This window comes from Syngnathus scovelli, chromosome 4, assembly GCF_024217435.2.
Source record: "Syngnathus scovelli strain Florida chromosome 4, RoL_Ssco_1.2, whole genome shotgun sequence".
Lineage (NCBI taxonomy): Eukaryota > Metazoa > Chordata > Actinopteri > Syngnathiformes > Syngnathidae > Syngnathus > Syngnathus scovelli.
This window is the reverse complement of record NC_090850.1, coordinates 17,392,342-17,415,125: the sequence shown is the minus strand read 5'-3', so window position 1 is coordinate 17,415,125 and position 22,784 is coordinate 17,392,342. Positions and strand designations below refer to the sequence as shown.

Below are 22,784 nucleotides of genomic sequence, written 5' to 3'. Positions count from 1 at the left end.
TTTGAACGATTCTTTTCCCCAGTGTCTCTGTACTTGGCCCAAAGGAGTGGACAAAAACCGCACTGCTCTGGATTGTTATCAGACTAACAAGCATCCTGGAAAGGCCGGCAATAAAAACACATAAAAATAAGCATCAGAGTGGAGTGAGGCGGAAGTGCTTATCTCATAGATTGCTTTTAAGATTCAAATCTGAAAGATGGCTTGGTAGATAACAGGGTGATGTTATGAACATTTTGTAGGAAATGGCCAAAAATTAGCGGGCACAATGAGCTCTGCCAAATACAAAGATGAAATGAATGTTGAGTGATGATACGTTTATGAGTCTTGAAAACCCTCTCAGGGAACGCAATGTGATCAAAATGAATTGAACGTGGATGTGTATACAAGTCTATCATCACTGTATATAATAATTATATATCTATTTTTTTCTAATCACTGTCGTGCTCATCTCAGAGCTCAGTTGACTATAATTAGTGTATTATGTCTCTTTCTCATGTCAAGGCATGAGACCTTGTTGCGGTGCTCCCAGTGCAAGATGGCTCGCTACTGCAACATCACCTGTCAGGTATATAAGACTCGTGTGTGCGTGAGCATGTACTCTCTGGAGTGTTTGTCGAAATTCTTCTACCACACAGAAACAAGCATGGTCTGACCATAAAAGGGAGTGCAAATGTTTGCGGAGCATCCTTCCCAGAATCCCTACCGACTCCGTCCGACTGGCTGCAAGACTCATTTTTGCTTTGGTACGCACACCTCTGGATTTATTATATTATATTATATTATATTATATTATATTATATTATATTATATTATATTATATTATATTATATTATATTATTGCTGATCTTTATCATTAAATTTAAGAGGCATCACCACGGCTGTGCTGATCCCGGTAATATTTTGTATACTAGTTTTGTTTTAATGGACCTCCCTAACAGATGGACGACTCTGTCAGAGGTGATCATTTTCATTTAGTTTGCAGTTCATTTCGCCGCTGTTGGCTGCTTTGTTGCTGTCATGTTTGCACTTCAACAGACGACTCGAATGGGCCCATCTGTTCGTATAACAAAAACATCGTCCTGGGTAAAATGAAAATGGGAATATTCGGATACTGCGAAAATAAAACTGCTTTCTAACTCTTATCTTTCAGATGAATCCAGCAAAGACTGCCAGTGAGGAGCTCTACTCTTTCCACGAACATGAATCACGTATGTTTTCCCTAAAACGTGCGACTGTCTCTGTCGGACACACCACCAATCAACGGAATTGTGTGTGTACGCAGACCTGAGCTCCATGTCCAAGCAGAAGAAACAAGGTTTGTCTCAGCTGGCATCCATGCTGGAGATGTACCTACAACAGGAAGTGCCTGAACTGACTCTGGAAATGACATCGGCCCTGCCGCAGCCCCTTGACTTGATCGCAAAGGTGAGCTAAAGGCTCCATGAGTTGTTAGCTTCTGTGTTGCTTGCAAACAAAGCAACTCCCTTGTAGAAGCACTAAACAAGCCCAGTGAGAACCGCAACAGGCAACTGTTTATTGTCTTTAGTGTTCCCTACTGAGCTTGGCTTGCACACCAACATATGTCCACGATCACGCTTGCATCTGCCATTGGATCCCTCCGCGTGTTTGTGCGTGTCTGCGTATTCCCGGCACAACCTGGGGTCTTTCCTCACTGGAATTCAAACCACATTTCATTACATGTACAAGGACGTGTTTGTCTGGCTCTGCTCAATCATCGGCAAACATGCGCGACTCTAACATTTTTACGACCGCGGGGCCATTGTAATCAACACGAGACTGTTGTACCTTCGAAATGCTCGTATGCACACGAATAATTTAAAAATTGAAAGCAGGCAGGCAGGTGAATTCAAGTGTTAGCATGAAAGCGGCAAAACGGGCAACAGGCTGCCTGCCGCAAGCTCCATGGTGTGGCTGTTCAACACTTAGAGCAATATACATTACAATTTTAATAGCTGCACATGTTCAATTGAATACATTTTTGTTAATGTGTGAAGTAAAGCTCACAGAGCTGTCGCCGACAATATATTCGCAGCGTGTAGCCTCACCAACAAGGCATAGATTTCTGCATCCTTCCCTAATTGATTGAATATCATGGAGCTTGACGGTGAACGTGCGTTTGCATAATATCTCGGGTGAGATATGGAGGTATTGTGGATTGTGACGGCAGGAAAATACGTTGATTAAATGCGTTTCAAGATTCCGATGGGAACTGTGCCGTATTTGGTGGAGAGGGAGGTGAGGAGTGAACGGCACTGTTTAGAGAGAGAGGATGAATAATGTGCAAGGACAAGAAATGGCGAAGCTATTCAAAGAGCAGGAAACCATGTCTCACAACTGGAAATGTAAAAAAAAAAAAATAAGAGGCCTGATATCCTGCTGGTGGTGGCAATTTTTCAACCATTTCTTACAGAAGATGAAAAATATTTCTGATGATCATTTCAAGGATGAGGTTTTATTCCCCAACATCACATGTAGGGTAACAGTTATGGTACTAAGATCTCGAATAGCAGGCACTAACTTGCATGACCTTTGACAAAAGATCTAAAATAAGGCTGCGAGGCTAAACAGTGGACATGAGACATCAGTTAGTGGTTGAAATGTTCTCACCAAAATATATCAACACAACATTCTCAGTTTTCTTTTCATGGTGAGTGAATTCAAATGTTTATATGAAGCGCTCGTGGGAAGAGTCGTTTTTACCCGTACGGCCACTTTATTAGGGAATTGTAGGCGTAGAGGACTGCAGCCTTGCTTGTTGTTTGGAAAAACACCCAGGCAGATTGTTTCCCGTATTTAAAAGAGGGTTTTGGTGACCACGGAACATTTGGCAGATCACCACAAGCGCAAAATGATTCACTTTCAATTAGTCTAATTGTCTGAGTCACTTATCTGATGTCTACCCAAGTAAATATGCTTTTTAACTACGTGGGACACACTGACGACTGAATGTCCAAAAACGGCAACCACAAAAATCAGTTGCAAGGCATCGCAAAGTATCACAAGGGACGATCCAAGCATCGAGGGTTAGTTTTCTAATTCAATTTTAATTCATTTAATTAATTAGTTGTGCAACTACTTTTCTATGCTGAAGTGTGTCCGACCATTCAGGTAAGAGGCAGGGTCCACCTTGAACTTTTTTGTTTTCCTCAACATGTCAGTTGTGTCATGCTCAGAGAGGCCTTACGGAACTTCTGCCAGCATTTGCAAATATTCTTTTTGCCTCTGCTTCCATGTGTATCCCCATGTGGAGAACCACCACACGCTGATGTTTGCTGGTCAGTCGTACAAATCCCACCAAGTCTCTTAGCCTCCATTGATGTGTTTATCTCTCCGAGCCTCCGCGCTCTATAATCCTATTACTAAAGCTGTGAACTTTCTGCTGGTGCTGTTAGTTCAGTAACGCACTCGTATCAGACTTACAGTGTGTACAGTGTGTATGTGGAGTCATATGCATTGTTGTGTTAAGTGTTTAAGGCTATTAATAGGCCCTTTAAGGCTATTAATATGTCACCATGCCTCTTATTTCTCAGCATGGAGAGAAGAGCGAGTCTAAATCCTTTTTTCAGGAGTTTAGTTTTGAGTAGTAATTGCAACAATCACCACTAGATGGCAGATGTGTCTTAGTTCATACGCTCGGTCTTAAACTCTCCCATAGTACGTGGTTAGCCTATTCATTCATTCATTCATTCATTCATTCATTCATTCATTCATTCATTCATTCATTTTTCTAGGCATATAGTTTGCTTCCAACCCTTTGTTGGACTAAGATCCTGGATCTTGTATACATGCATTCAAAATGTATAATCAAAATAAGAAATATCTTTTATTTCGTAGCACTGATGAAAAATTGTGGGCCATCATTTAAGTTGCCCGTCCCCGATCAAAGTTGTACAAACAAACCTATCCACACTTTAGCGACAAACATTGATCAAAGCCATTGGCTCATTGATTATAGATGTAACAAATGTTTAAATCTTGGCTGAGGTCGTAGTGCCCTTGCATATGCGGCTTTCCCGACTCTCTGGCACGACTCATTACTTTTCTGTTGCGCACTCTGACAGGCTGGCGCTGCGACTGTTCTTTACGATTGCTGATCTGCATATGCAGGACCGCTCTGTGCACCGTCCATACACATGTCTCCCATCAAATATAGATGGAGCCTGTATTTTTCCGCAGCGCAGATTGCGGAGCTATCGCTGAAAGCCTCGTCTGGTCCTTTCCAAATAGTTAATTGTAGTGGCTGGCACAGCACTGTAGAATTAAGTCATTAACCGACACATGCCAACACCGACACACATCTACACAGGTAGTTTGGTGATAAAGTGCCAACGATGACATGAATTAACTTCCTATGTGTGGTTACCATAGCAACTGTCCAAAAAACAATTACCTCAGGAACATTTACACGAGCTGTTTCAAATGCCATGTTTATCGTCTCGCTGCGATCCGTAATGTGCTAAGAGGGACTTGTAAATGGTGTTTGGCCACCGCATCGATCTGTTGAAAAGGAAGTCTGCTGATTATTACTTTTTTATTTTATCCTGCCTTTCCAGTATATCCCTTTAATATCAATTGTCATTCCCTTCTTGTTAGTCCTCACAGCACACCTTTTGGATATGCGGTAACAAATGAGGAGTTTGATATTGTATACTTGAACTATTCGCTGAGCTTAATCATGCGGGTCGTTACAGTGAGTAATGTATAACTGTCAGGGTTTTGTACCATAAAAATCATTCTTTATGCTAATGGACGCCGTCTCACCAATGGTCGTATATTGCATCTCAAACACACTCTTGACGTGAAGAATGGAGTAATACAACTGCATCGCATTTTGTAATCCCAGAAGAGTAATGAGGGAGAGTGATTCGCTTTTGTGTGTTGGATGTTGGCAATGTGTGTGTGTGTATTTGTTAAACAAACTGCAATAAGCATTGACGGATGAGATTTGACTGAAGAATCTTTTATTGCTTCCCTTAAGCTACGTCCCCTCATGTGACATCTGTGTGTGTACAGGTTTCTATGTTCATCATTGAATTGCACATTTTTGTGTATGAATGAGGTGTTTCGAAAAAGTTCCAGGATTGGCGTCGCGAAAGATATACTTCCGTGTGAATTAAGTCCTCTTTTGACAACTTGGGCGACATCAAGATGATTGTGATGACAGAGCTGTGGAGGCTCCCGGAGCAAAATCCTTTCCGTAGTGCATGAAGGTGTGGCAATACCGCACTGCTCATGCAGGTCGCATGTCGCCACATAAAATCAGCTCATATATAAACAACTCCATGTGCTCCTAAGCAGCTCCTCCGTGTCGTCTTCTCTTTGTCTGCTTGCCGCAGCCTTTCCGCCCGACCGTCATTTATCCACGTCACTGACACGCCATCATTTCCTTTCTCCAGGCGGGGCCGAGAGTCGGGATGCTGCGGTCACATCCCTGACAAAGACCGATGGGAGAATGAGAAAAAGCGATTTGTACAAAATCTTTTTACGGTTATGCAGTTGATGTCTAGTTTTGTACGGTTAAAATCTGTGGTGTGACAAAAGTGATCAGTGCTAGTCACACTTTGGCTTTCAAGTCCAAATAATAACAACCGAAGGAGTTGCTGCTGACTCATTATCAATCCATTAACATTTAGTTATGGTTAAAATAGATTATTAATATTGTTTAAAAGCTGGAACGTCATTTTCTGCTTTGAAGGACCACTTGTGTTTTATTTTTTTTTCCAAAATACACTTCCTGCGCCGAGTCGACCCGAAATTAAAAATAGGAGATATCAAATCAGTTTACGCAGGTTCTTTGGGTGCGTCTACCGAAAAATGCCAGGCATTGTTAATAGAAGTTTATTCATGATCTTATCAACAAGGGCTTTCTAACATGTCTTAAAAACATCCAATCCCTGTTTTCGCTGTTGTAAGCAAAGACGGCGAAACTGCATGCACAGCACAGGTAGGTCGAAGTTCACATTCACATACTCACACATTCCCTCGGGTAAGCAGCATCTTCCCAGCTAATTCTGCGTTCTCGTCTTAAAGCTTGTGCACATCTTGGTGTGGGCGTGATTCACTCTGCCGACAGATGTGGAGTTGATCTGCGAGTGTGACTTAATGTTTGTGCGGAGGAGTAATTTATTCCCTTCACAAGTATTTGCTAGCTGTTGAGCTCTGAAATAGAATCCAGACACTCGAACCCGACAAATAGGAAAGTTGTCATCATTCTCTAAACAAGAACTGCAACTCATGTTCAGCTTTATTAATTACTTTTTTAAAATGCATTTATTTATTATTATTATTATTATTTATTTTTTTATGAAGAGCGTCACCATGGACGGTACGGTGTCACACTGTTTAGCACGTCCGCCTCACAGTTCAGAGGTGCAGTGTTCGATTCCAGTTCCAACATTCCTAGGTGGAGTTTGCATGTTCTGTCTTCCCTTTCTGTTCCTTTTGTTGCACAGATGTTACAATTCCCTGTAGCTATTGTCTTGCTCGACCCTTTAATGGCGCCACAGCACTTCCTGACCCAAAATTGTACCCAGAAAGTTATTTAGTTCACAACTTAACTGGTAAATCACTGGCCCGTATGGAACCAAATTGTTCGGTCCCAGCTAGTGTCTAGACTCATGTGTCAGTGTGTGAACTTATTTCAGTAATCCCCGTGTGAATATGTTAGCGCTCATCTTTATCTCGTGAACATTTCCTCGGCTTTGCCATTGTCCCTAATTAGCTCAGGCTTTACGTAATCGCGCACACTCATAGCCACACGCACGGCGGATTAGTGCTTGTCCATCATCAATTAAGTCAGACAACATAACTGGAAGGGATTTACAGATGGGCTGCGTGCAGTCTTACAAAGAAGGAGTGAAGGTGAGAAAAGGATTCAGAAAAAAAAGAGTAGGAGTGAATCTGGATGTCATTCCAAAGTTCTGCAAAGTCATTTTCATCAGCAATATGCCAGGCTTGATTCTCCTGCGTTGTTGTGTTGTGTTTGGCAGCGTCATTTCACTTAATGGGCAGATTTTGACTCCAGCTGCCACATTCACTCTCTCTCGTCTCATTTTGTCCTCCCACGGACTTTATCTGCATATGCTTTCTCTTGCTGCAGCATTTGCTTTGATTACTGTTTTGCACTTGTTTGGATGGATGGAAACACGGATACAGGCTGATATAATACAAAATGCAAATGTTTGCTATTATGTCTGATTTCCTTAATGTTCTCCAAAGGAAAGTGTCAAAAAGAGATTTCTTAGCTACATTGTGTTTACCCATACAACTCGGGTAAACAAACAGTTATGACGCTGCTTTTTATCAAGGATGCAAAACAGTTTTAGAATCATGAAAACAAAGACTAAATACATTTTGTGAAGCTCAAGAGCCTTTAAAGCAAATCATTTAACTTTTTTTTTTTTTTTCAAAAGTAATACTTTGTAAACTTTTCACCGTTGGCACTAAACTGACATGAGTATTTTATTGACAGCTACTCTTCTACATCTTCATTATTGTAGTTCACGGATTGTTGAATAGCACACCCTTAAAAGCCTACTTTACTTGTTTTGAATCGAATCCCCAGAGGTCTCCACTTGATTGAGTGGGATTTTAAATTTTTCTCAGCGGGGTCTTTGACCTGAGTTGCTCATCGCAGAGGTTGCCAAGCAACCACTGGTCTTTTCAACACCCTCCATGTAAACATTATCATAGCCTTCTGTATTCAGTTATTAACCTCTCGATAAGCATGTCAGGTTCGTGATTTCGTGCCGATGAAGATGTGAATAAAATATTACCTAATTCGCTGTTCATGGTCAAATTCGTCAGCAGGGGTCAAATCTTTATTTGCGGATCACCGACATTCTGAGAACTGAGCCGCTTTGCGTCGTTCCTCCTACAAATTCCGGTACTTAAAAATGATGCTAGAGCATCACCAGCATCACTTGACAACATGTGTTGCATGTTATTTTTGTCCAAATTTTTTTCAGATTCTTTTTATTAGACACACAAATCCAGAAATTACTGTTCTTCATTTTACATTAATATTCAAATGTGTAACACCATTTGTGTGATTCCCATTTACATGTTCCTGCTGTAACTGGCGCCCAATTTGGCAATACACGCCGCCACTCAGCCAAGACTACAACCAACAAGTCTGGCTCCATCCAAATGGGACGTCATCTTCAGACCAACAGCAATAAATCTATCTAATTAGTCTTATTTCATCTCATTAATTTGATGAGCCTAAAAATCATAAATCGCAAATTTTGGTTTTATTTGGAACGTGGATGCCAAACCTGGCAATCTCGGTGTGATGACCAAAAGGTTTTACAGCTAATTTATGACGCTTTCATTTGCATGCTTTTAGATTTGTTGCTAATTGGGTTTGTTGTTGGGTTACAGCCAGGCCAGCTGTCGACGTTCTCTACGTGAAAGCCATCCTACAGATTGCTGGTTGTGTGGCGCTCGAGATGGAGTATTTATCTTTGAATCACACTTACTGGAGCCTAGTCATTATGTTACATCTCGATATCACTTTGTAGTGTCAAAACAATTTCTCATCCTAACAGCTCACTTCCTCTTCTAAGTGCACATTATGTCGCATTCCCACGAGAAACTACGACTTTGCGAACTAAAAGAAATGTCTAGGATTGTGCGTATATTTTGTCCTGAAGTTTCTCTTAATTCTCCTTTAACAGTGTATGTGTGTGAGACATCTTTTCTTTCCCCTTTTGTATCGACCCAGTCTTGCAGAGCACACTGGGTGTCGTCAGCACTTTTTCTGATCCAAAGCCAGCAGGACGAGATAGTGAGATGAATGGAGTATTGCACAGATGGATAGAGAACCATGTCTAACCTTGTTTGTGTGTGTGTGGATGTGTGCTGGCCACAACACATTTTCTTCCTGTTTCTCTGATGAATGAAGAATAAATTTGTTTGATGAAAGTGAACTAATCGCAGTTGGGGAAGATGAAAAGCGGAAGGACAAACACTCTAGCACCAATGTCCCTGTGGGGTGGGATATCTAACATGGTGTAATTACAGTAGGGAGCGCTTCTAATTGACTCCTGCCGCGAAGCCCCTGAGTCTGCAGTGTGTTTGTGTGAGAGGGAGCGAGATAATCCCCCCTTGAGAGAAGATGCTTTAATAAACAACTGCTGCTTCAGTGAAAATCACATTTGTGATGCAATGCTAATGTATCTCCGTTAGGGCGTTTTTTTTTTTTTGTTTGTTTGTTTAATGAATACAAATGTTTCTTCCTGCATGGCTGTTCACGATTGTATGCGCCATTAGTCATCACATTGGGTCAATGGCTAGTTTTTCCACATTGACTAGATCCAAGCCTGATTTTCAGTTTTCCCCAGTTAAAGGTCAAGCAATCATTGATGCGTCCATTTGGGATTGTAGTCAACAGAAACTAATGACCGTATTCCCGTTAAGCGCAACAAGCAGTGCCTTTAATGCACTGGAGGAATCTGAGCAATTCCTTTAGATTAATTGAAATCGAATTTTTGAAATTCATTTTAACACCTTAATCTGACCATGTGATTAGTTGGATTAATACTCATAGACTTTTTAGTTCAACACCAAATTCCTTCTGCATGTACTGTATACGTCTTGATATTATTTTGATCATCGCTTCTCCTAATACTTAGGGTAAGGTCAATGTACAATGGTATGTATCAGATGGTTGTGAGTATTCAAGTGCATCATCCGTGGTGTCATTTGACCATGGGCAAACCAATTTTGAAACTCATAGTGATGATCAGACTGAGATGGAATGAGCACAAGTGAGTAGCATGACAGATGGCGAGGCAGGTGCTACCATGTATTAGTTTTTCTTTGCTTGCACATTAACACACATATAAACACTTCGTAGTGTCGTCCTTGCGGGTCAAGGGTATCTCCTCACTTCACAGCTACTCTTTGGTAACATTTTCCCTCTCATCAACCAAGGTCATCCGTGATGATGAAAGGCAAAAAAAAAAAAATGGACCCAATTGAAACTCATTAAATCATTTTATTTGAAGCAAGGATATAAAATTAAAAGCCCCCTTTCCCGTCTGCGTGGGCGGTTCCCCGCACTCAAGCGCTTATCTGACATCTCACAGATTAGTTTGCGATCGTTTATTCCGCACGGCAATTTTTGCTCAGCACGCCCATCCCCCAAGTTCTTTAGCTCCCTTCCTCCTCCTCGTCCTTTCATCATGCCGTGCAGAGTGCTTATTGAAGGCCTTCACCTCTCTGAAGGAATCCGCAATGAGCTGATGAAGGGTAGAGCTTGAGGGGAACAGGAGAGAATGAGAAAGATAAGTGCAGTTATGCGATTTGCTATTGATGTTTTTTTTTTTTTAAAACAGGTCCAAGCATGTCGGTAAAAACGACACAAACCATTGCTAGTTGCTTGTTTGGCTACCGTATTCATCATTACCATATGCACAGAACAAAAAAAAGTGGTCTGTTGTGGATTTGTCGACCAGCTACGAGAAGTTGAGCTTCAAAAGGACTTTTCCTCATTACTCACGATTCTTCCTCTTGTTTTTTTCCACTTGCTCCTGATTCTTGTTTCTTTTGGTAAGACCAACAGTTCCTAAGGCAACTTCAAAATAAAACACTCGCATCCATCCGGGCAGACTTGAGCATGCTTGACACGTTCATGCGCACTTACCCCGGCATTCCTAGTGGTGTCGGGGATTAACCTGCCGGGGCAATTGTACAGCTGCTGTGCGTTAGCTCCACTGAGCAGGAAAGAAAAGGATCTTCTCGGATGTGGTCCAACCGACAACACACACATACACAAGTTGCTCCTGTGTGGGCTGTTTTGCTCATGTTTTATTGCTAGGCGCTCTGTATTGGGAGCTCTACCATTTGACAGGCAGTGTCATTACGTTGACAAAGACACGAGATGGTGACTAAGACGTAGAGTCTTTATTTTCCAGAAGAGGATTGGGGCTGTGACTCTGGTGCGGAGACTGGAGGATTATTCTTCTAACCACAGCTAGCGAAAGGTCTAAGCCCTCCCTGCAGGTGTGTGTGTTTGTGTGTGTGAGCCATATTTCCTGAAGCAGGATCATCTAGTCCTCTCTTGTTTTCTCTTCCCTTTGCTTTATTTTGACACCACTATAATATTCTGCAGTGACAGGATGAACTAGAATGTCTTTGCTTTCGTATGAAGTACAAACGATACCTTATTTTTGAAAACATGACCAGAGCAGATTTTATGTAGAATAGATATTTTATTCCCGTCTGCGGCATGTGGAGCGCCGTTTTTTAGGACAGTAAATCAGATTCTGTTAAGACAACACAGCGGGTGGTCGGAAAATGTTGAAAGGAGAAAATTGATTGAATTCTGAGATTTGCCCGTCTATTCATCATCCGTTTTCCGTACAGCTTATTCTTATTAATGTCATGGGTGAGCTGGATGTTGGTTTAGAAGCAAAACCAACTGTGGCCCTAAAAATGTCTGCATTTCAGCCTACAAATAAAACTAAAAAGATTTACAATATGGCCATCTCGGTCTGCGTTTTCCCAATTTTACTGCTCAGTGGAATCAAAGCGATGAGCAGTTTCTCTGAACTATTAGACCTGTTGGAGTTCCAGGAAGCTTTTGCCAGTCCTACTGTTGTAAAACCATAAAACCAAACAAACATAATGAAGGGGCACAGGGCAAGATGTTGCCAATATTGTTTTCATTCCGATTTTAGATTTCCCCTACTCATCCCTTTAAATACAGCATTCATTTTCTTCTCCTCCTTCACTCTCGATCCTTTTCTGTTCATCACAGCCTGCATCTGTTTTCACACTCTAGCCAATCTCCTCTCTGCCCATAGGGCTCACCGTTTGTTCCTGTGACAAAAATATCATCTGTGACTTTCCACTAATTAACAGTCGTGTGGGTGTGTGTGGAGTAAGAGTGTGTGTCCCTCCCAGGGTAACAATCAGTGAGAGCTTACTTCTATTTGTTGCATTTGTTCTGCGGAGTTTAATAAGCCAACTTTGAATAGATAAATGAATTATTGAGTAGCATGAATTTTGAATGGGATAGCACCACCATAGAACAAAACTCGCATTGCGGATTTATAAATAATGCACATTTGCTTATTTACTTAGTTGCACAATAGTCGCTGCTTGTAAAGTAAAATTTAAAAACACTCATGTTTTGTTTTCAAACCTTGAAGACGTTCAACCATTGCATAATATTACAGTTGTCATTGCTTTAATGTCAGTCTAGCATCAACGACTCGCATTGTAAGAAGCTCTCGTCACATAGTTGCACACTTAAAAAGATGGATGAGAGCAATTTTCATTGTTTGGACTCGCATAATGTTTACAATGCACGGTCACCTCCAAGCATCCGGCTCAGATGATTTTCAACCACTGTGCTTATGATCCTAACATGTTTAAAGGGTATTAACATGCATTTAAAAATGGCTGCCCTTCATATTTGCATAGTCACTTTGACGTAGTAACACAAGATTCCAACAGTTAAACTGAACTATAAAACATTTTTTGCAAAGCTCATTTTTTGCCAATGTTTGGTTTCCCAATTTCAATGTTGTCTTTGTCACAACTAAAGTGTGCTCGGTTATTGTTTGGAGTTATTCATATTCACTCAAGTCACTCCTCAGCTAATTCTCAAATTGCTTGCCTCCACACTAATGACAGCGGTTGAATTGCGAGTCTCTCTTGTGTGAAGGACACTCAGGTTGGTGAGTGTCACGTTATGAGTTCTCAAGGGAATCGAGTCCAAACGAAGGTTACCTTATCAAGATATGTCTGATATTTAAAAAGTCGTCCCATAATCATAGTATGTCCCATAGTAACCTGACAGCTCACTTTGCCAGTACTTTGGAATACTTAACACTCACTCAAATTCACAAGAATTTCTTTTAGCCATTAGAAAGTTCCTCAGCACACCACTGCCTTGGTGATTTTAACGAATGTCTTTCTCTGTTTTGAGTTCAATGGAGTGTGACCGCAGTTCATAAATTGTGTCGCATACAAAGGTCGAAAAAGTGAGGCCGTTGTAGATGGCAGGCGAAATCCACTGCTTGCAAAATAACAGTGTAAAAAGGCCAGAATAGTATGCCCTTCTCACTTAATTCATTACTCCATTTGACAGGTATCTAATGAGTTTTTGGTCTCAGTCGCTAGTTTTCATGTCTTTCTCATGTAGAGCCGTGTTCCTTTTAAATTTGTCCATTGGCTTTTTTTTTTTTTTCTCAAATAAAGCAAATTATAGATAAATGCGGATTTGTCGACCTCTTGATTGACAGACAGCTCCCATGGCAAATGGGCTCCATCAAATTAGAGGTTGGCTGAGCACATTCATTGGAAAACTCAAGGATACTGACAGAGTCAGCGTCAAGATAACAGTCTTTGCAGTCAGCATCGTTTTTATCTACAGTTAAACAAAGAAGTGAACCTATTAGTCGCTGGGAGAAGGCATTAGTGCTCGTGCTATTAGTTTTGGGAGATACTGTAATTATACTTATGCAAACCCAGGATGAGAGAGTGTGTGTCATTATTATAATGATATCTTAATTATGACTATGCATTAATTTGTCTATGTCTGCATATTTGAAATGTCCTTGAGCAATGGTAGGAAAATGTCAATCATTCAGTTGTGAAGTTGTGTGAGAGCAAAAGGTCTGTGTGGACGTAGTTTAGCTTCCCAGAGGTGGTGTCATGTTGCTCTTTGTTAGACCACAAATTAATTGAGGCTAATCTCTATTGGGTTTAGTGATTGACTCACCTGACCAGACCTGGGGAGCGGTGATAGTGTGTATGTGAGTGGAAATGCTTGTCTTTATTTATGGTCTGCCTCCAAGTGACTGGCGGCTGTTGTCTGAATTTTACTTAGTAAACTGGGATTGGCTCTGACCTCTCTCAACCCTTGATGTAGCCGAATAGTGTATTTTACCTTACTTTAATTGATTTGAGGCATGATTAATCAATTTTTTTTATCATTATTATGCCCGTCACTCTACTTTTTGTGTACAGTTTTGAATCCTTGTCATTTATTTAGTTTTCACAAAAACACTAAATAAGAAACAATAAGACGGACTATGGCGCAAAGTTACAAAGTTATTGAAACTTGGTACAACTGATTGAAAAGAATCCAAAATTAAGTATTAATTTAATCATATAAAATACATTGAAATAGCATGCATAATAAGGGTAGATGAAGAAGATTTTCTTTAAAAAGCTGAATATTTTTAACTTCCTCAAACATGCCTTGGGGTAATCTTTGCCTTCTCTGATATATCCTGAAAATCCTTCTTCCAGGTTTCAGCCTCCTTTGTAAATCATCCTTATTGGAAGTGGGAAAAGGGACTAGTGTTTGCACTTCATATATCAGCTGCAATTCAATCGCACCAAGGCTGGATATGTTCTGTATGTTTTGTAGCGATGGGATCGTGTTGGAGCTTACTCCACGCCACGGATACGTGCTGAAGATGCGAGAGACTGAGTGCTGCCTTCGGATTTAATGAAAGCGCTTTTCATTCAGACAACGCGGCAGCAGTCATGCAGAACAATAAGATTACCTAATAGAACGCTGTTCTCAAAACAATAACATCTTTACATTATGTTCAGTCATATCTCATCCTTCTCAATTGTATCTTTCCCTGGACACGCTAAGGCTGTGCACACATACTTATTTTGAAGGTTCATATTTTTCAGAAAATATCAACATGATGGGAAGATGCATTTGTAGAATACCTCAAGCTCGCACACAGCCTTGATAATGATATTCAGAATGTGACCTTTAGGAGGATAGTCTGATTATGTGGGATCATGTTAACACAATTAGTAACACAATTGGGTGAAAGGCTTTGAACTCATCTATATCGTTTGGGCATTAACCTATATTAGACATATATGGGCAGAAACGTGACTACGAATGAATGAGTGATAAACTGCTCGTTGAGATTTATGCGTTTGCAGTGTTTGTGTGTGGCCGTTCGTTCGTTCATCCACGTGTGTGTGTGTGTGCGTATGCGTGTGCGCGTGTGCGCGTGTGTGTGCATGTGTGCGTGTGTGTGTGTGTGTGGCTCGTTCAGCCAAGTTGACGAAACATGGCAGTTTTCTTTTCCTGTTTGTTCTTTGAGATGATTCAGTATCAACATGGAAATGAGTCCTTCGAGAGCGAGACGGGGCAATCTTATGTTCTGTCACATATGCCCCAGGCCAAGTGATGTTGAGTAATATCTTTGTGTATTTGCTCATAAATAATAATCAGTGTTTAATGTACCTTATGTTTGTGTCCTCTCACATTACTGCGTTTCGTTAACAAGCTTTATTGTGAGGGACGTTTTCATCACTCACTTGACACATTTGTGAGTGTCGAAACAATTGAGCCACTTATAGTAGATAAAACAAACAAAACACTCCACTTGTATTTTGGTCTTATTGATTTGACTGAGTCCCTTGTTGAAGCTGACCCTTTCTTTTGAATAAACAGAAATAATACAAACAAAAAAAAGCCAAAGTGATAATATTGTCCCAAATATGTTTCGGTGACACTCAATCCAGAGCTATTTCAAGAAATAAAAGCAGAATTGAAAGTTATTTATAGAGACAGCAAAAATAATGTGCTTATTTTGGAACTGCGGCCCAATTAGAATGACAGGAAGTCAACACAACTGATAGCGGAGAAAGAGCAAGACGTTAACGATGATTAAAATAAAAAAGCTTTGTTGTGGCTCAGCACCAGCGTACAAGACGGATGGCTTAATGATGATTTGTTTTGTTGTTTATGGGTATGTTAGTATGTCTTTGGAGGGAAGAGAAAGCAATGATTAAGTCATAAATACTTTATCGGAGCATTATTAGAGCGCTCGCACACGCCACACACAACTGCACGTCGTGTCTAATGGCCTTTGTAGTGTTTGTCAAATTGACAGGAAGTAGGTCTCCTTCCCAGTTCCAGTCCCATTAAAGACATAAAGCATCCACCCGCGAGTTCTTTGAACAGACATGACAGAAGCGAGCAAAGCGGCTCCGACATGAGACGACTCTCTATCGCTTCTCAGCATCCCCAACCCACATCTAGTTACTACTTAGAAGTGGGACACCCATATGCGGCTCCCGAACGTCAATAACGTGATGTTGTTCCGCTCATTTACCTCTGCGTGAATACTTTTTCGTAATGCATCTAATTGGAGAAAACAAGCTCAAACCACCCTTTGGGGAGCAGTGATGGATGCTTTAAAGGTTTACAAAATATCGAACGACAGACTTGTAAAATTAGATTTATGTTCCAGAACAGCCTGAGTATACTTGTAAGCACATTTAAGCTCTCTTTCCATTAATCAGTACAGTACAAAACATATTTTGCATTTATTTCTAAACTGGTCAGGGAATGGTCAAGTGTCGACCAGCTGATCACTGAATTGAGGTTTTTGTGAAAGTTTGATTTCTGAATTGTGGGCCCTGAAGAGCGCTTGACTTCCATGATGTTCTACCATAGTACAAATTGAAACTCAACTTCAAAGATGTGTCATTACTGCTTTAAAAAAAACGTCGACTGTGACAATTTTCAGAGCTTGCTGAATAAGGTCAAAAAAGGTATCAAACGCAAGAAAATGTGACATTTAGTATTTTCTTCCCCCTTGGTGCGTGACATTTTCGAGCCGGAATGCCCCCCCCCCCCCCTTCTCCCATTTTCCACTCCACGGGCTTCTCACCACACCCTTCACTTCGTTATTCATCTGTCCTTCTTCCGTCTCGCATCCATCATTTTTTCACCTAGTATTAAGAGCACATATTATTTCGTGTGCCGGACGCAGCAATGCGTTCCAGACACTTCAGCTCTGCCTTCAACACCATTGTGCCGCAGCGACTCATCTGCAAACTCGACGAGCTGGGCCTCAGTACCTCCCTCTGCAACTGGATACTGGACTTCCTCTGTCAGAGGCCTCAGGTGGTGCGTGTTGGCGACAAAATCTCCGCCAGCATCACGCTGAGCACGGGAGCCCCCCAGGGCTGCGTGCTCAGTCCATTGCTCTTCACCCTGCTGACGCATGACTGCACTGCGACCTACAGCGACAACCGCATAGTGAAGTTTGCTGACGACACGACTCTGGTGGGTCTCATCAAGAAGGGCGACGAGACTCGGTACAGGTCGGAAGTTGACCTTCTGACCACGTGGTGCAGGGACAACAACCTCCTGCTGAACGTCGATAAGACCAAGGAAATGATTGTTGACTTCCGGAAGGGTCACACAACACACCTGCCGCTGATCATCGACGGTGCTGTGGTGGAGAGGGTGAGCTGCACCAAGTTCCTGGGGGTGCACATCAGTGAGGACCTCTCCTGGTCCGAAAACACCTCGTCACTGGCAAAGAAAGCTCAGCGCCGCTTGTACTTCCTGCGGAAGCTCAGGCGTGCATGTGCTCCTCAGGCAGTCCTGTCTACATTTCACCGTGGCACCATTGAGAGCGTCCTCACCAGTTGCATCGCTGTCTGGGGTGGTAACTGCACTGAACAGAACTTGAAGGCCCTGCAGCGCATTGTGAATACGGCTGGTAAGATTATTGGTGCTTCGCTACCCTCCCTGAAGGACATTTACACCTCCCATGTCGCCCGCAAGGCAACCTCGATTGCCAGAGATGTGAGTCACCCGGCTCACTCTTTGTTTGACCTTCTGCCCTCTGGGAAGAGGTACAGGAGCCTGCGCTCCCGCACCACCAGACTCGCAAACAGCTTCTTTCTCCAGGCTGTTAGGGCCCTGAACTCGCTACCCCCTTCTGCGTAGCGTGCGGCACTGTTGCGCTACTTTCGGGAATGTCTGCTGTACGCGCACTTGCTCCTTTTTTTTTCTGCTCCTCCTATTTATTTATTGTTGTTTATTATTGTTGTTGTTGCGTTATTTATTCATTATTTATTCAGCACGCTTTTGTTATACTTGTTTACTTGTTGTCTGTTGTGAGCCATGTTTTGTCGCCGTGGGATAGGGGGGAACGAAATTTCGGTTTCTTTGTGTGTCTTTGGCATGTGGAGAAATTGACAATAAAGCTGACTTTGACTTTGACTTTGACTTTGACAATGCGGGATAGTGAAGGCACTCTGTAATGATGTCTATTGTGAACAGCAACTCAAATTCTACCAGGCACATCAATGCGCAATGAAAACCTGCTGCTATGAATGTGCGCTTTATTGTTTTCTCGGGGATCCTTTTATTTCATTGTAAACAATGTACATATATATTGAGTTAAGATGGATTGATAAGAGCCCCCCCAGATGTCTCATAGACGATCCTCTCCGCTATTGTCACTCCTTACAAAGTCACACTAGAGGCTTGTAAGTGTTTTTATTAATACTGAGGTAGATGTGTAAATGGATCAGCTGCAAGTGTTGGGAAAATAATGTCAACGGCCAAGTTTTAGAAATGTCCTATTTTATCAAGATATTCATCGCCAGCTTTGATTGGCTGCAATTAAATTTACGATATGTTGATGATTGTGGTTGGCAGCACTTAATTTCTTGGACCTCCTCTGTTACAGACTCCTTGCCCGCAATCAGTTCTGCACCTTGGATTTTGCGTTGTATTCGAGATTATTTGATTGATCAGCAGATGTAGTCTTTTCTTGAACTGATTTCCTTGAAGTTAAAAAAAAATTCCAGCATAACATTTTCATTGTTTTTTTTATCTGCATATAGCATTTGGCAAGTCAAAGCCAATAAAAGGTTTGGAGGTGCCAAAGTCTGTTTGAAAATGATCAAAACAAACGATGAAAAGAATGTTTCGTTTCCTGAAGCAGTCTAATCTTGTTCCTTTTCTTTATCTTCTTGTTTCATCCTGTTTTTGTCCTTCAGGTGACGTGTAATTGTTTCACCATAAGTGACGGAGAGCTACAAGAGATTGGAGTTGGGTTGTATCCCAGGTAACACACACACACACATGCACAAAGGGCCTCGTGTAGAATGCCTAACTAAATAGCTTCAGCTCCAATATAACTCCTAATTTTCTTAGCGCTGACTTTCAGATCACGCACAGAACAGTAGCATCAAATTCAAATGCAATTCTCAAATTGACAGCAACTAAAACGACCCCGCATACCCTTTACCCATTCGCTTGCGGATGCGCCCATACGCCTATTTTCTTGACAGTCTTTTGAAGTCCACATAACTGAGGATATAATGCTATTCTCCCTCTTTTGTGTTGAGGAGAAAAGTTGAAAACTTGACAGCTTGTGTTGAGGGTTAAGGACACATGGAGATCTACTTGAGGTTGGACTCCAACTGCTGTGACTCAACACACAGCAAGGGGCAACACGTTGTAATCCCAGTATCAAGACGAAGGGGAATAAACTGGGAATTGACCCTCTCTGGCATGTTGGAGCTTCTACACACACACGCGCACACAAACACACTGCAGGTATCCCAGCCAGATTATCTGGCCAGTGTTGAGATGTCAGATGGTCACAGTAGTTTTATCACAGCTCAGCCAAACCATGTGTGTCGGTGTGTGTGTGTGTGTGCGTTGTCCATTAAAGATGGGCCTGTTGTCGGGATGGTCCCCTGCCTATTCATATTTTGTGTTGCCTAGCAACCATGGTTTCACCCAGGAAAGAAGGATTACATGGGTAAGGCTCTGTTCATTATTCCTGTCCTATAGTGTACCCCCAAAGAGTGAGTTTCAAGTGATCACACTATGGACCCGAAAGACAGAGCACACTATCTGTACTCTGAATTTAACTTATTACATCATTTTCTGAACCAGATAATAGCACGCTAACTCATTTACCGTCCATCCAATATGTTACTCCAGGAACCTCACAAAAAAAAAAATCATACAATCCCATCTTTTTTCATAGCCTGCTACTAAATGGGCTGACAAAAATAAAAAAATCTTGCTCCGTAAAGGTCTGTATCTTGTACTCGTTGAATGCTTTTATGTTAAATTATTACAGACATGTTTAAATATCATAAACAGTGTATCCAAATTTAACCTTTGATATCTTTAACCTTTAAATATCAGGCAAGAGTTCTGATAAACAAAAAGTGGCATTTAGCGTGCAGCTGTATCGTAATAGTAAACTGGCTCTTGAAAATATTTCTCAGGAAGCCTTTTTTATGTTTAGCTATGTGGGCACCATGTTAAACAACAGTTAGTTTCGAAGAGTGCCAGCACACCCCGGTAATGCTCGTTGTCGTTTAGTTCATTCATCTAATTAGTATGCTAAGGAGGTGCCGCTTAATCAGATAAAAGCATTGTGTGGATCCCTTGATTCCTAGTTGATATTCAACCTGGATCGCCACTATTGTAGGTTGTAGAACAAAGCCAGCAGGTTGCAGATGGCTTGACAAAAGTACACACACAAACACACACACACACACACATACACGCAAGGAATACAATAATGAGAGCAATAATCAAGGGGATGATAAACACAAAGGTCTTCAATGTTTTTCTTGTCTTGTGGGTAGAAGATGCCTTTTCACATTTCTGGCTTACCGATCTGTATTTTACATTATTTTGTTACATGTTTCGAATTCACTGTGCGCAATATCCATTCCAGTCATCCGATAATCAGTTTACTGACAGCATAAAAAAAAGCAGTGTAAAAAAAAAATAACTCCTTAGGAAGTCAATCAAGTGTTTTTTTGGGTTTTTTTTGACACTGTTTTGAAATGTGACTATACATATGGGAAATAAGCTTTTGTTTTGACAGAAATGGAGTAAATGTCTCTTGGCTTGCTTGTGTGCACTAGTAGCGACTTCGAATAGACAGATGGAAAAATAAAGAGTGACATTTGTTATGTTGGAAGCATAGCGCTCATCTTGACCCAAATGTGTATTTGTCTGCATTTCACCAACTCCTTCATTGACTTTATGGATCATTTGAGCCTTCAGCCTTGTGCCATCCATCAGAATCATGGACCAAGAAGTGCATCCATAAATGCCTGAAAACAATTTATAGTTTGTTTTTTTAGTGGAAACAATTAAAAGAGGTCCATCTTTCCTAACATTGTCTAAATGAGCAGTTGCTTCCTCAGCATAGTGAATTTAGTGACATGATGACTGCAAGCGGGCTAAAATGGCTAATAAAACTGGGGCAGCTTGTCACAGAAGTGGAAATGGATAGCCTACATTAAAGGTCAGTCCACTTTTATTGAGACTGGCCCTCATACTGGACATTTATACAACCAATAAATGGACTTACCTTTACACTCACCACGCTGCAACAGTCACAACTACTTAGAGTTGCCCAGTGGCACCATCCTCTCGTTCCTGTTGAAAAAAAATAAATACATAGGAAAACAAACTTTGTTTATTTTATGCTGAAGGTGCAAAGACAGATATGTGATTCTCACTAGCACATGGCTTATCTCCTATTCCCCCTCAAACCATCTCTCCTCACTCTTCACATCCCCCCTCCCACGTCATGATGTCACCTCAGTTTATCGCTGCTTAACCACGACTGCAGGCCAAATTGTGTGATGGTGTTTGAAGGAACGAAGCTACACCTGAGAGCTGTTCGGGATATCAAACCGGCAGAGGAGGTACTGAGTGCACAAGAGCACAAAAATACTCCATAAAGTCACTGAGCTCTGGAATGAAGGAAATATCTGCACAATGTTGAATTGAATGTTTTTGTTTTCTGTGTTTAGCTAACAATTAGTTACATAGAGACGCTGTCATTGACGGAAGAACGTCAGAAACAGCTGGAGGACCAATATCATTTCACTTGTCACTGCCAGAAATGCGACTCTCAAGACACAGTAAGACTTTAAAATATTCAACTGTGGAGAAAAGTACTGATCTTGCGGATCTCTTGGATTTTCTTTTTAAGATTGCCCAATAAATTAAGGTCGAGGGATGTTAATATATTTGAATACTTTTTCTCCCTTTTTACATGTAGCATCTAAAATTGTATTGATATTTTTCTGGTGCGTAAAATAGTTCACTGTCTTGTATGAGAATTATTTAACTGCCATGCCACTTTTGGACACTTTCAGGCATCCTATTCCACCCTGCCACATTTCAAGGACCTCTGATAACCCCAAATAAAATTCAGATTTCTTAGTAGGCTTTATTTGACATTCCTTTCCCTTTTTTAACAGAAACCTAATTTTGTGCTATCACTATTAGTTTTGAATTGGCCCAATCATCCCAAAAGCACGATACCGCCACCACCATGATGTTCTTTGTTGTATTTGTGCCAGAAATCCCTCTTTGAATGAAGTCCAAAATGTTCCACCATCATGGATGTGTAAAGTATTAAGAAAAAAAAAAACACACCCACTAGCTATGTTACTCTTACCCGAGCGTATCAGAGCAGAACACTCTCATTTTATGGTGTCTCCTGCTTGCTTCCTCTCTGTCACACTCGCTGGCCATCTGCCTTCTCTTCTGACTGACTGCCTTCTGGGAAAAAATAACCAAAAAGCTTTCACCTGCCCTTTTCTTTTTCATCTGTCTGATCCCCTCCTTGGATTATAGTGTCTCGCCATCTCATTCTTACCCTGACTTGCGCTATCATCCATTGTATTGTCATGCAACATGCATGCACATTAAAGCATCTTCCATGCGCCCACGTGCACCCTCACACTTTATTTAATCCGCCTTTGTTCTGCCCGCGACGGTACGTAACGGCTTTTTGTCACGCCGCCGCTCTCTTTAATCTTCCGATGATGATGGCGGGCTGCTGGGTTGTGACCCAGAGTTGACATCGAACATTGTGTGTGTATATGCTCAAGGTGCTTTTGTGTGCACACATAAAATACTGTAACCCACAGTGCTTGTAAAATAGCTTTTTGCAGTTTTATGATAT

At 41.4% G+C, this 22,784-nt stretch overlaps 1 protein-coding gene and 1 long non-coding RNA gene across 3 annotated transcripts in view; one reads left to right on the top strand and one right to left on the bottom strand.

Annotated features, from left to right (window-relative positions):
• Positions 1-22,784, top strand: part of smyd3 (SET and MYND domain containing 3) — a 32,311-nt gene that overhangs the window by 5,969 nt on the left and 3,558 nt on the right. The window contains exons 2-8 of the mRNA XM_049719022.2: positions 502-565; positions 636-743; positions 1,151-1,208; positions 1,283-1,425; positions 18,823-18,890; positions 21,411-21,513; positions 21,622-21,732. Of these exons, the coding sequence (XP_049574979.1) occupies positions 502-565; positions 636-743; positions 1,151-1,208; positions 1,283-1,425; positions 18,823-18,890; positions 21,411-21,513; positions 21,622-21,732 (655 nt within the window). The remainder of the gene's footprint in view (positions 1-501; positions 566-635; positions 744-1,150; positions 1,209-1,282; positions 1,426-18,822; positions 18,891-21,410; positions 21,514-21,621; positions 21,733-22,784) is intronic.
• On the bottom strand, positions 10,002-22,642 carry LOC125967716 (uncharacterized). 2 transcript variants are annotated; one of them, XR_007480871.2, is made up of 4 exons: positions 22,476-22,640; positions 22,275-22,378; positions 21,174-21,241; positions 10,002-10,281 (listed from the first exon to the last, which is right to left on the bottom strand). It is a non-coding gene; the product is annotated as an uncharacterized lncRNA (long non-coding RNA). The 2 variants fall into 2 exon arrangements; XR_007480872.2 differs by lacking the exon at positions 10,002-10,281 and adding an exon at positions 20,383-20,913 and having other exon boundaries at positions 22,476-22,642.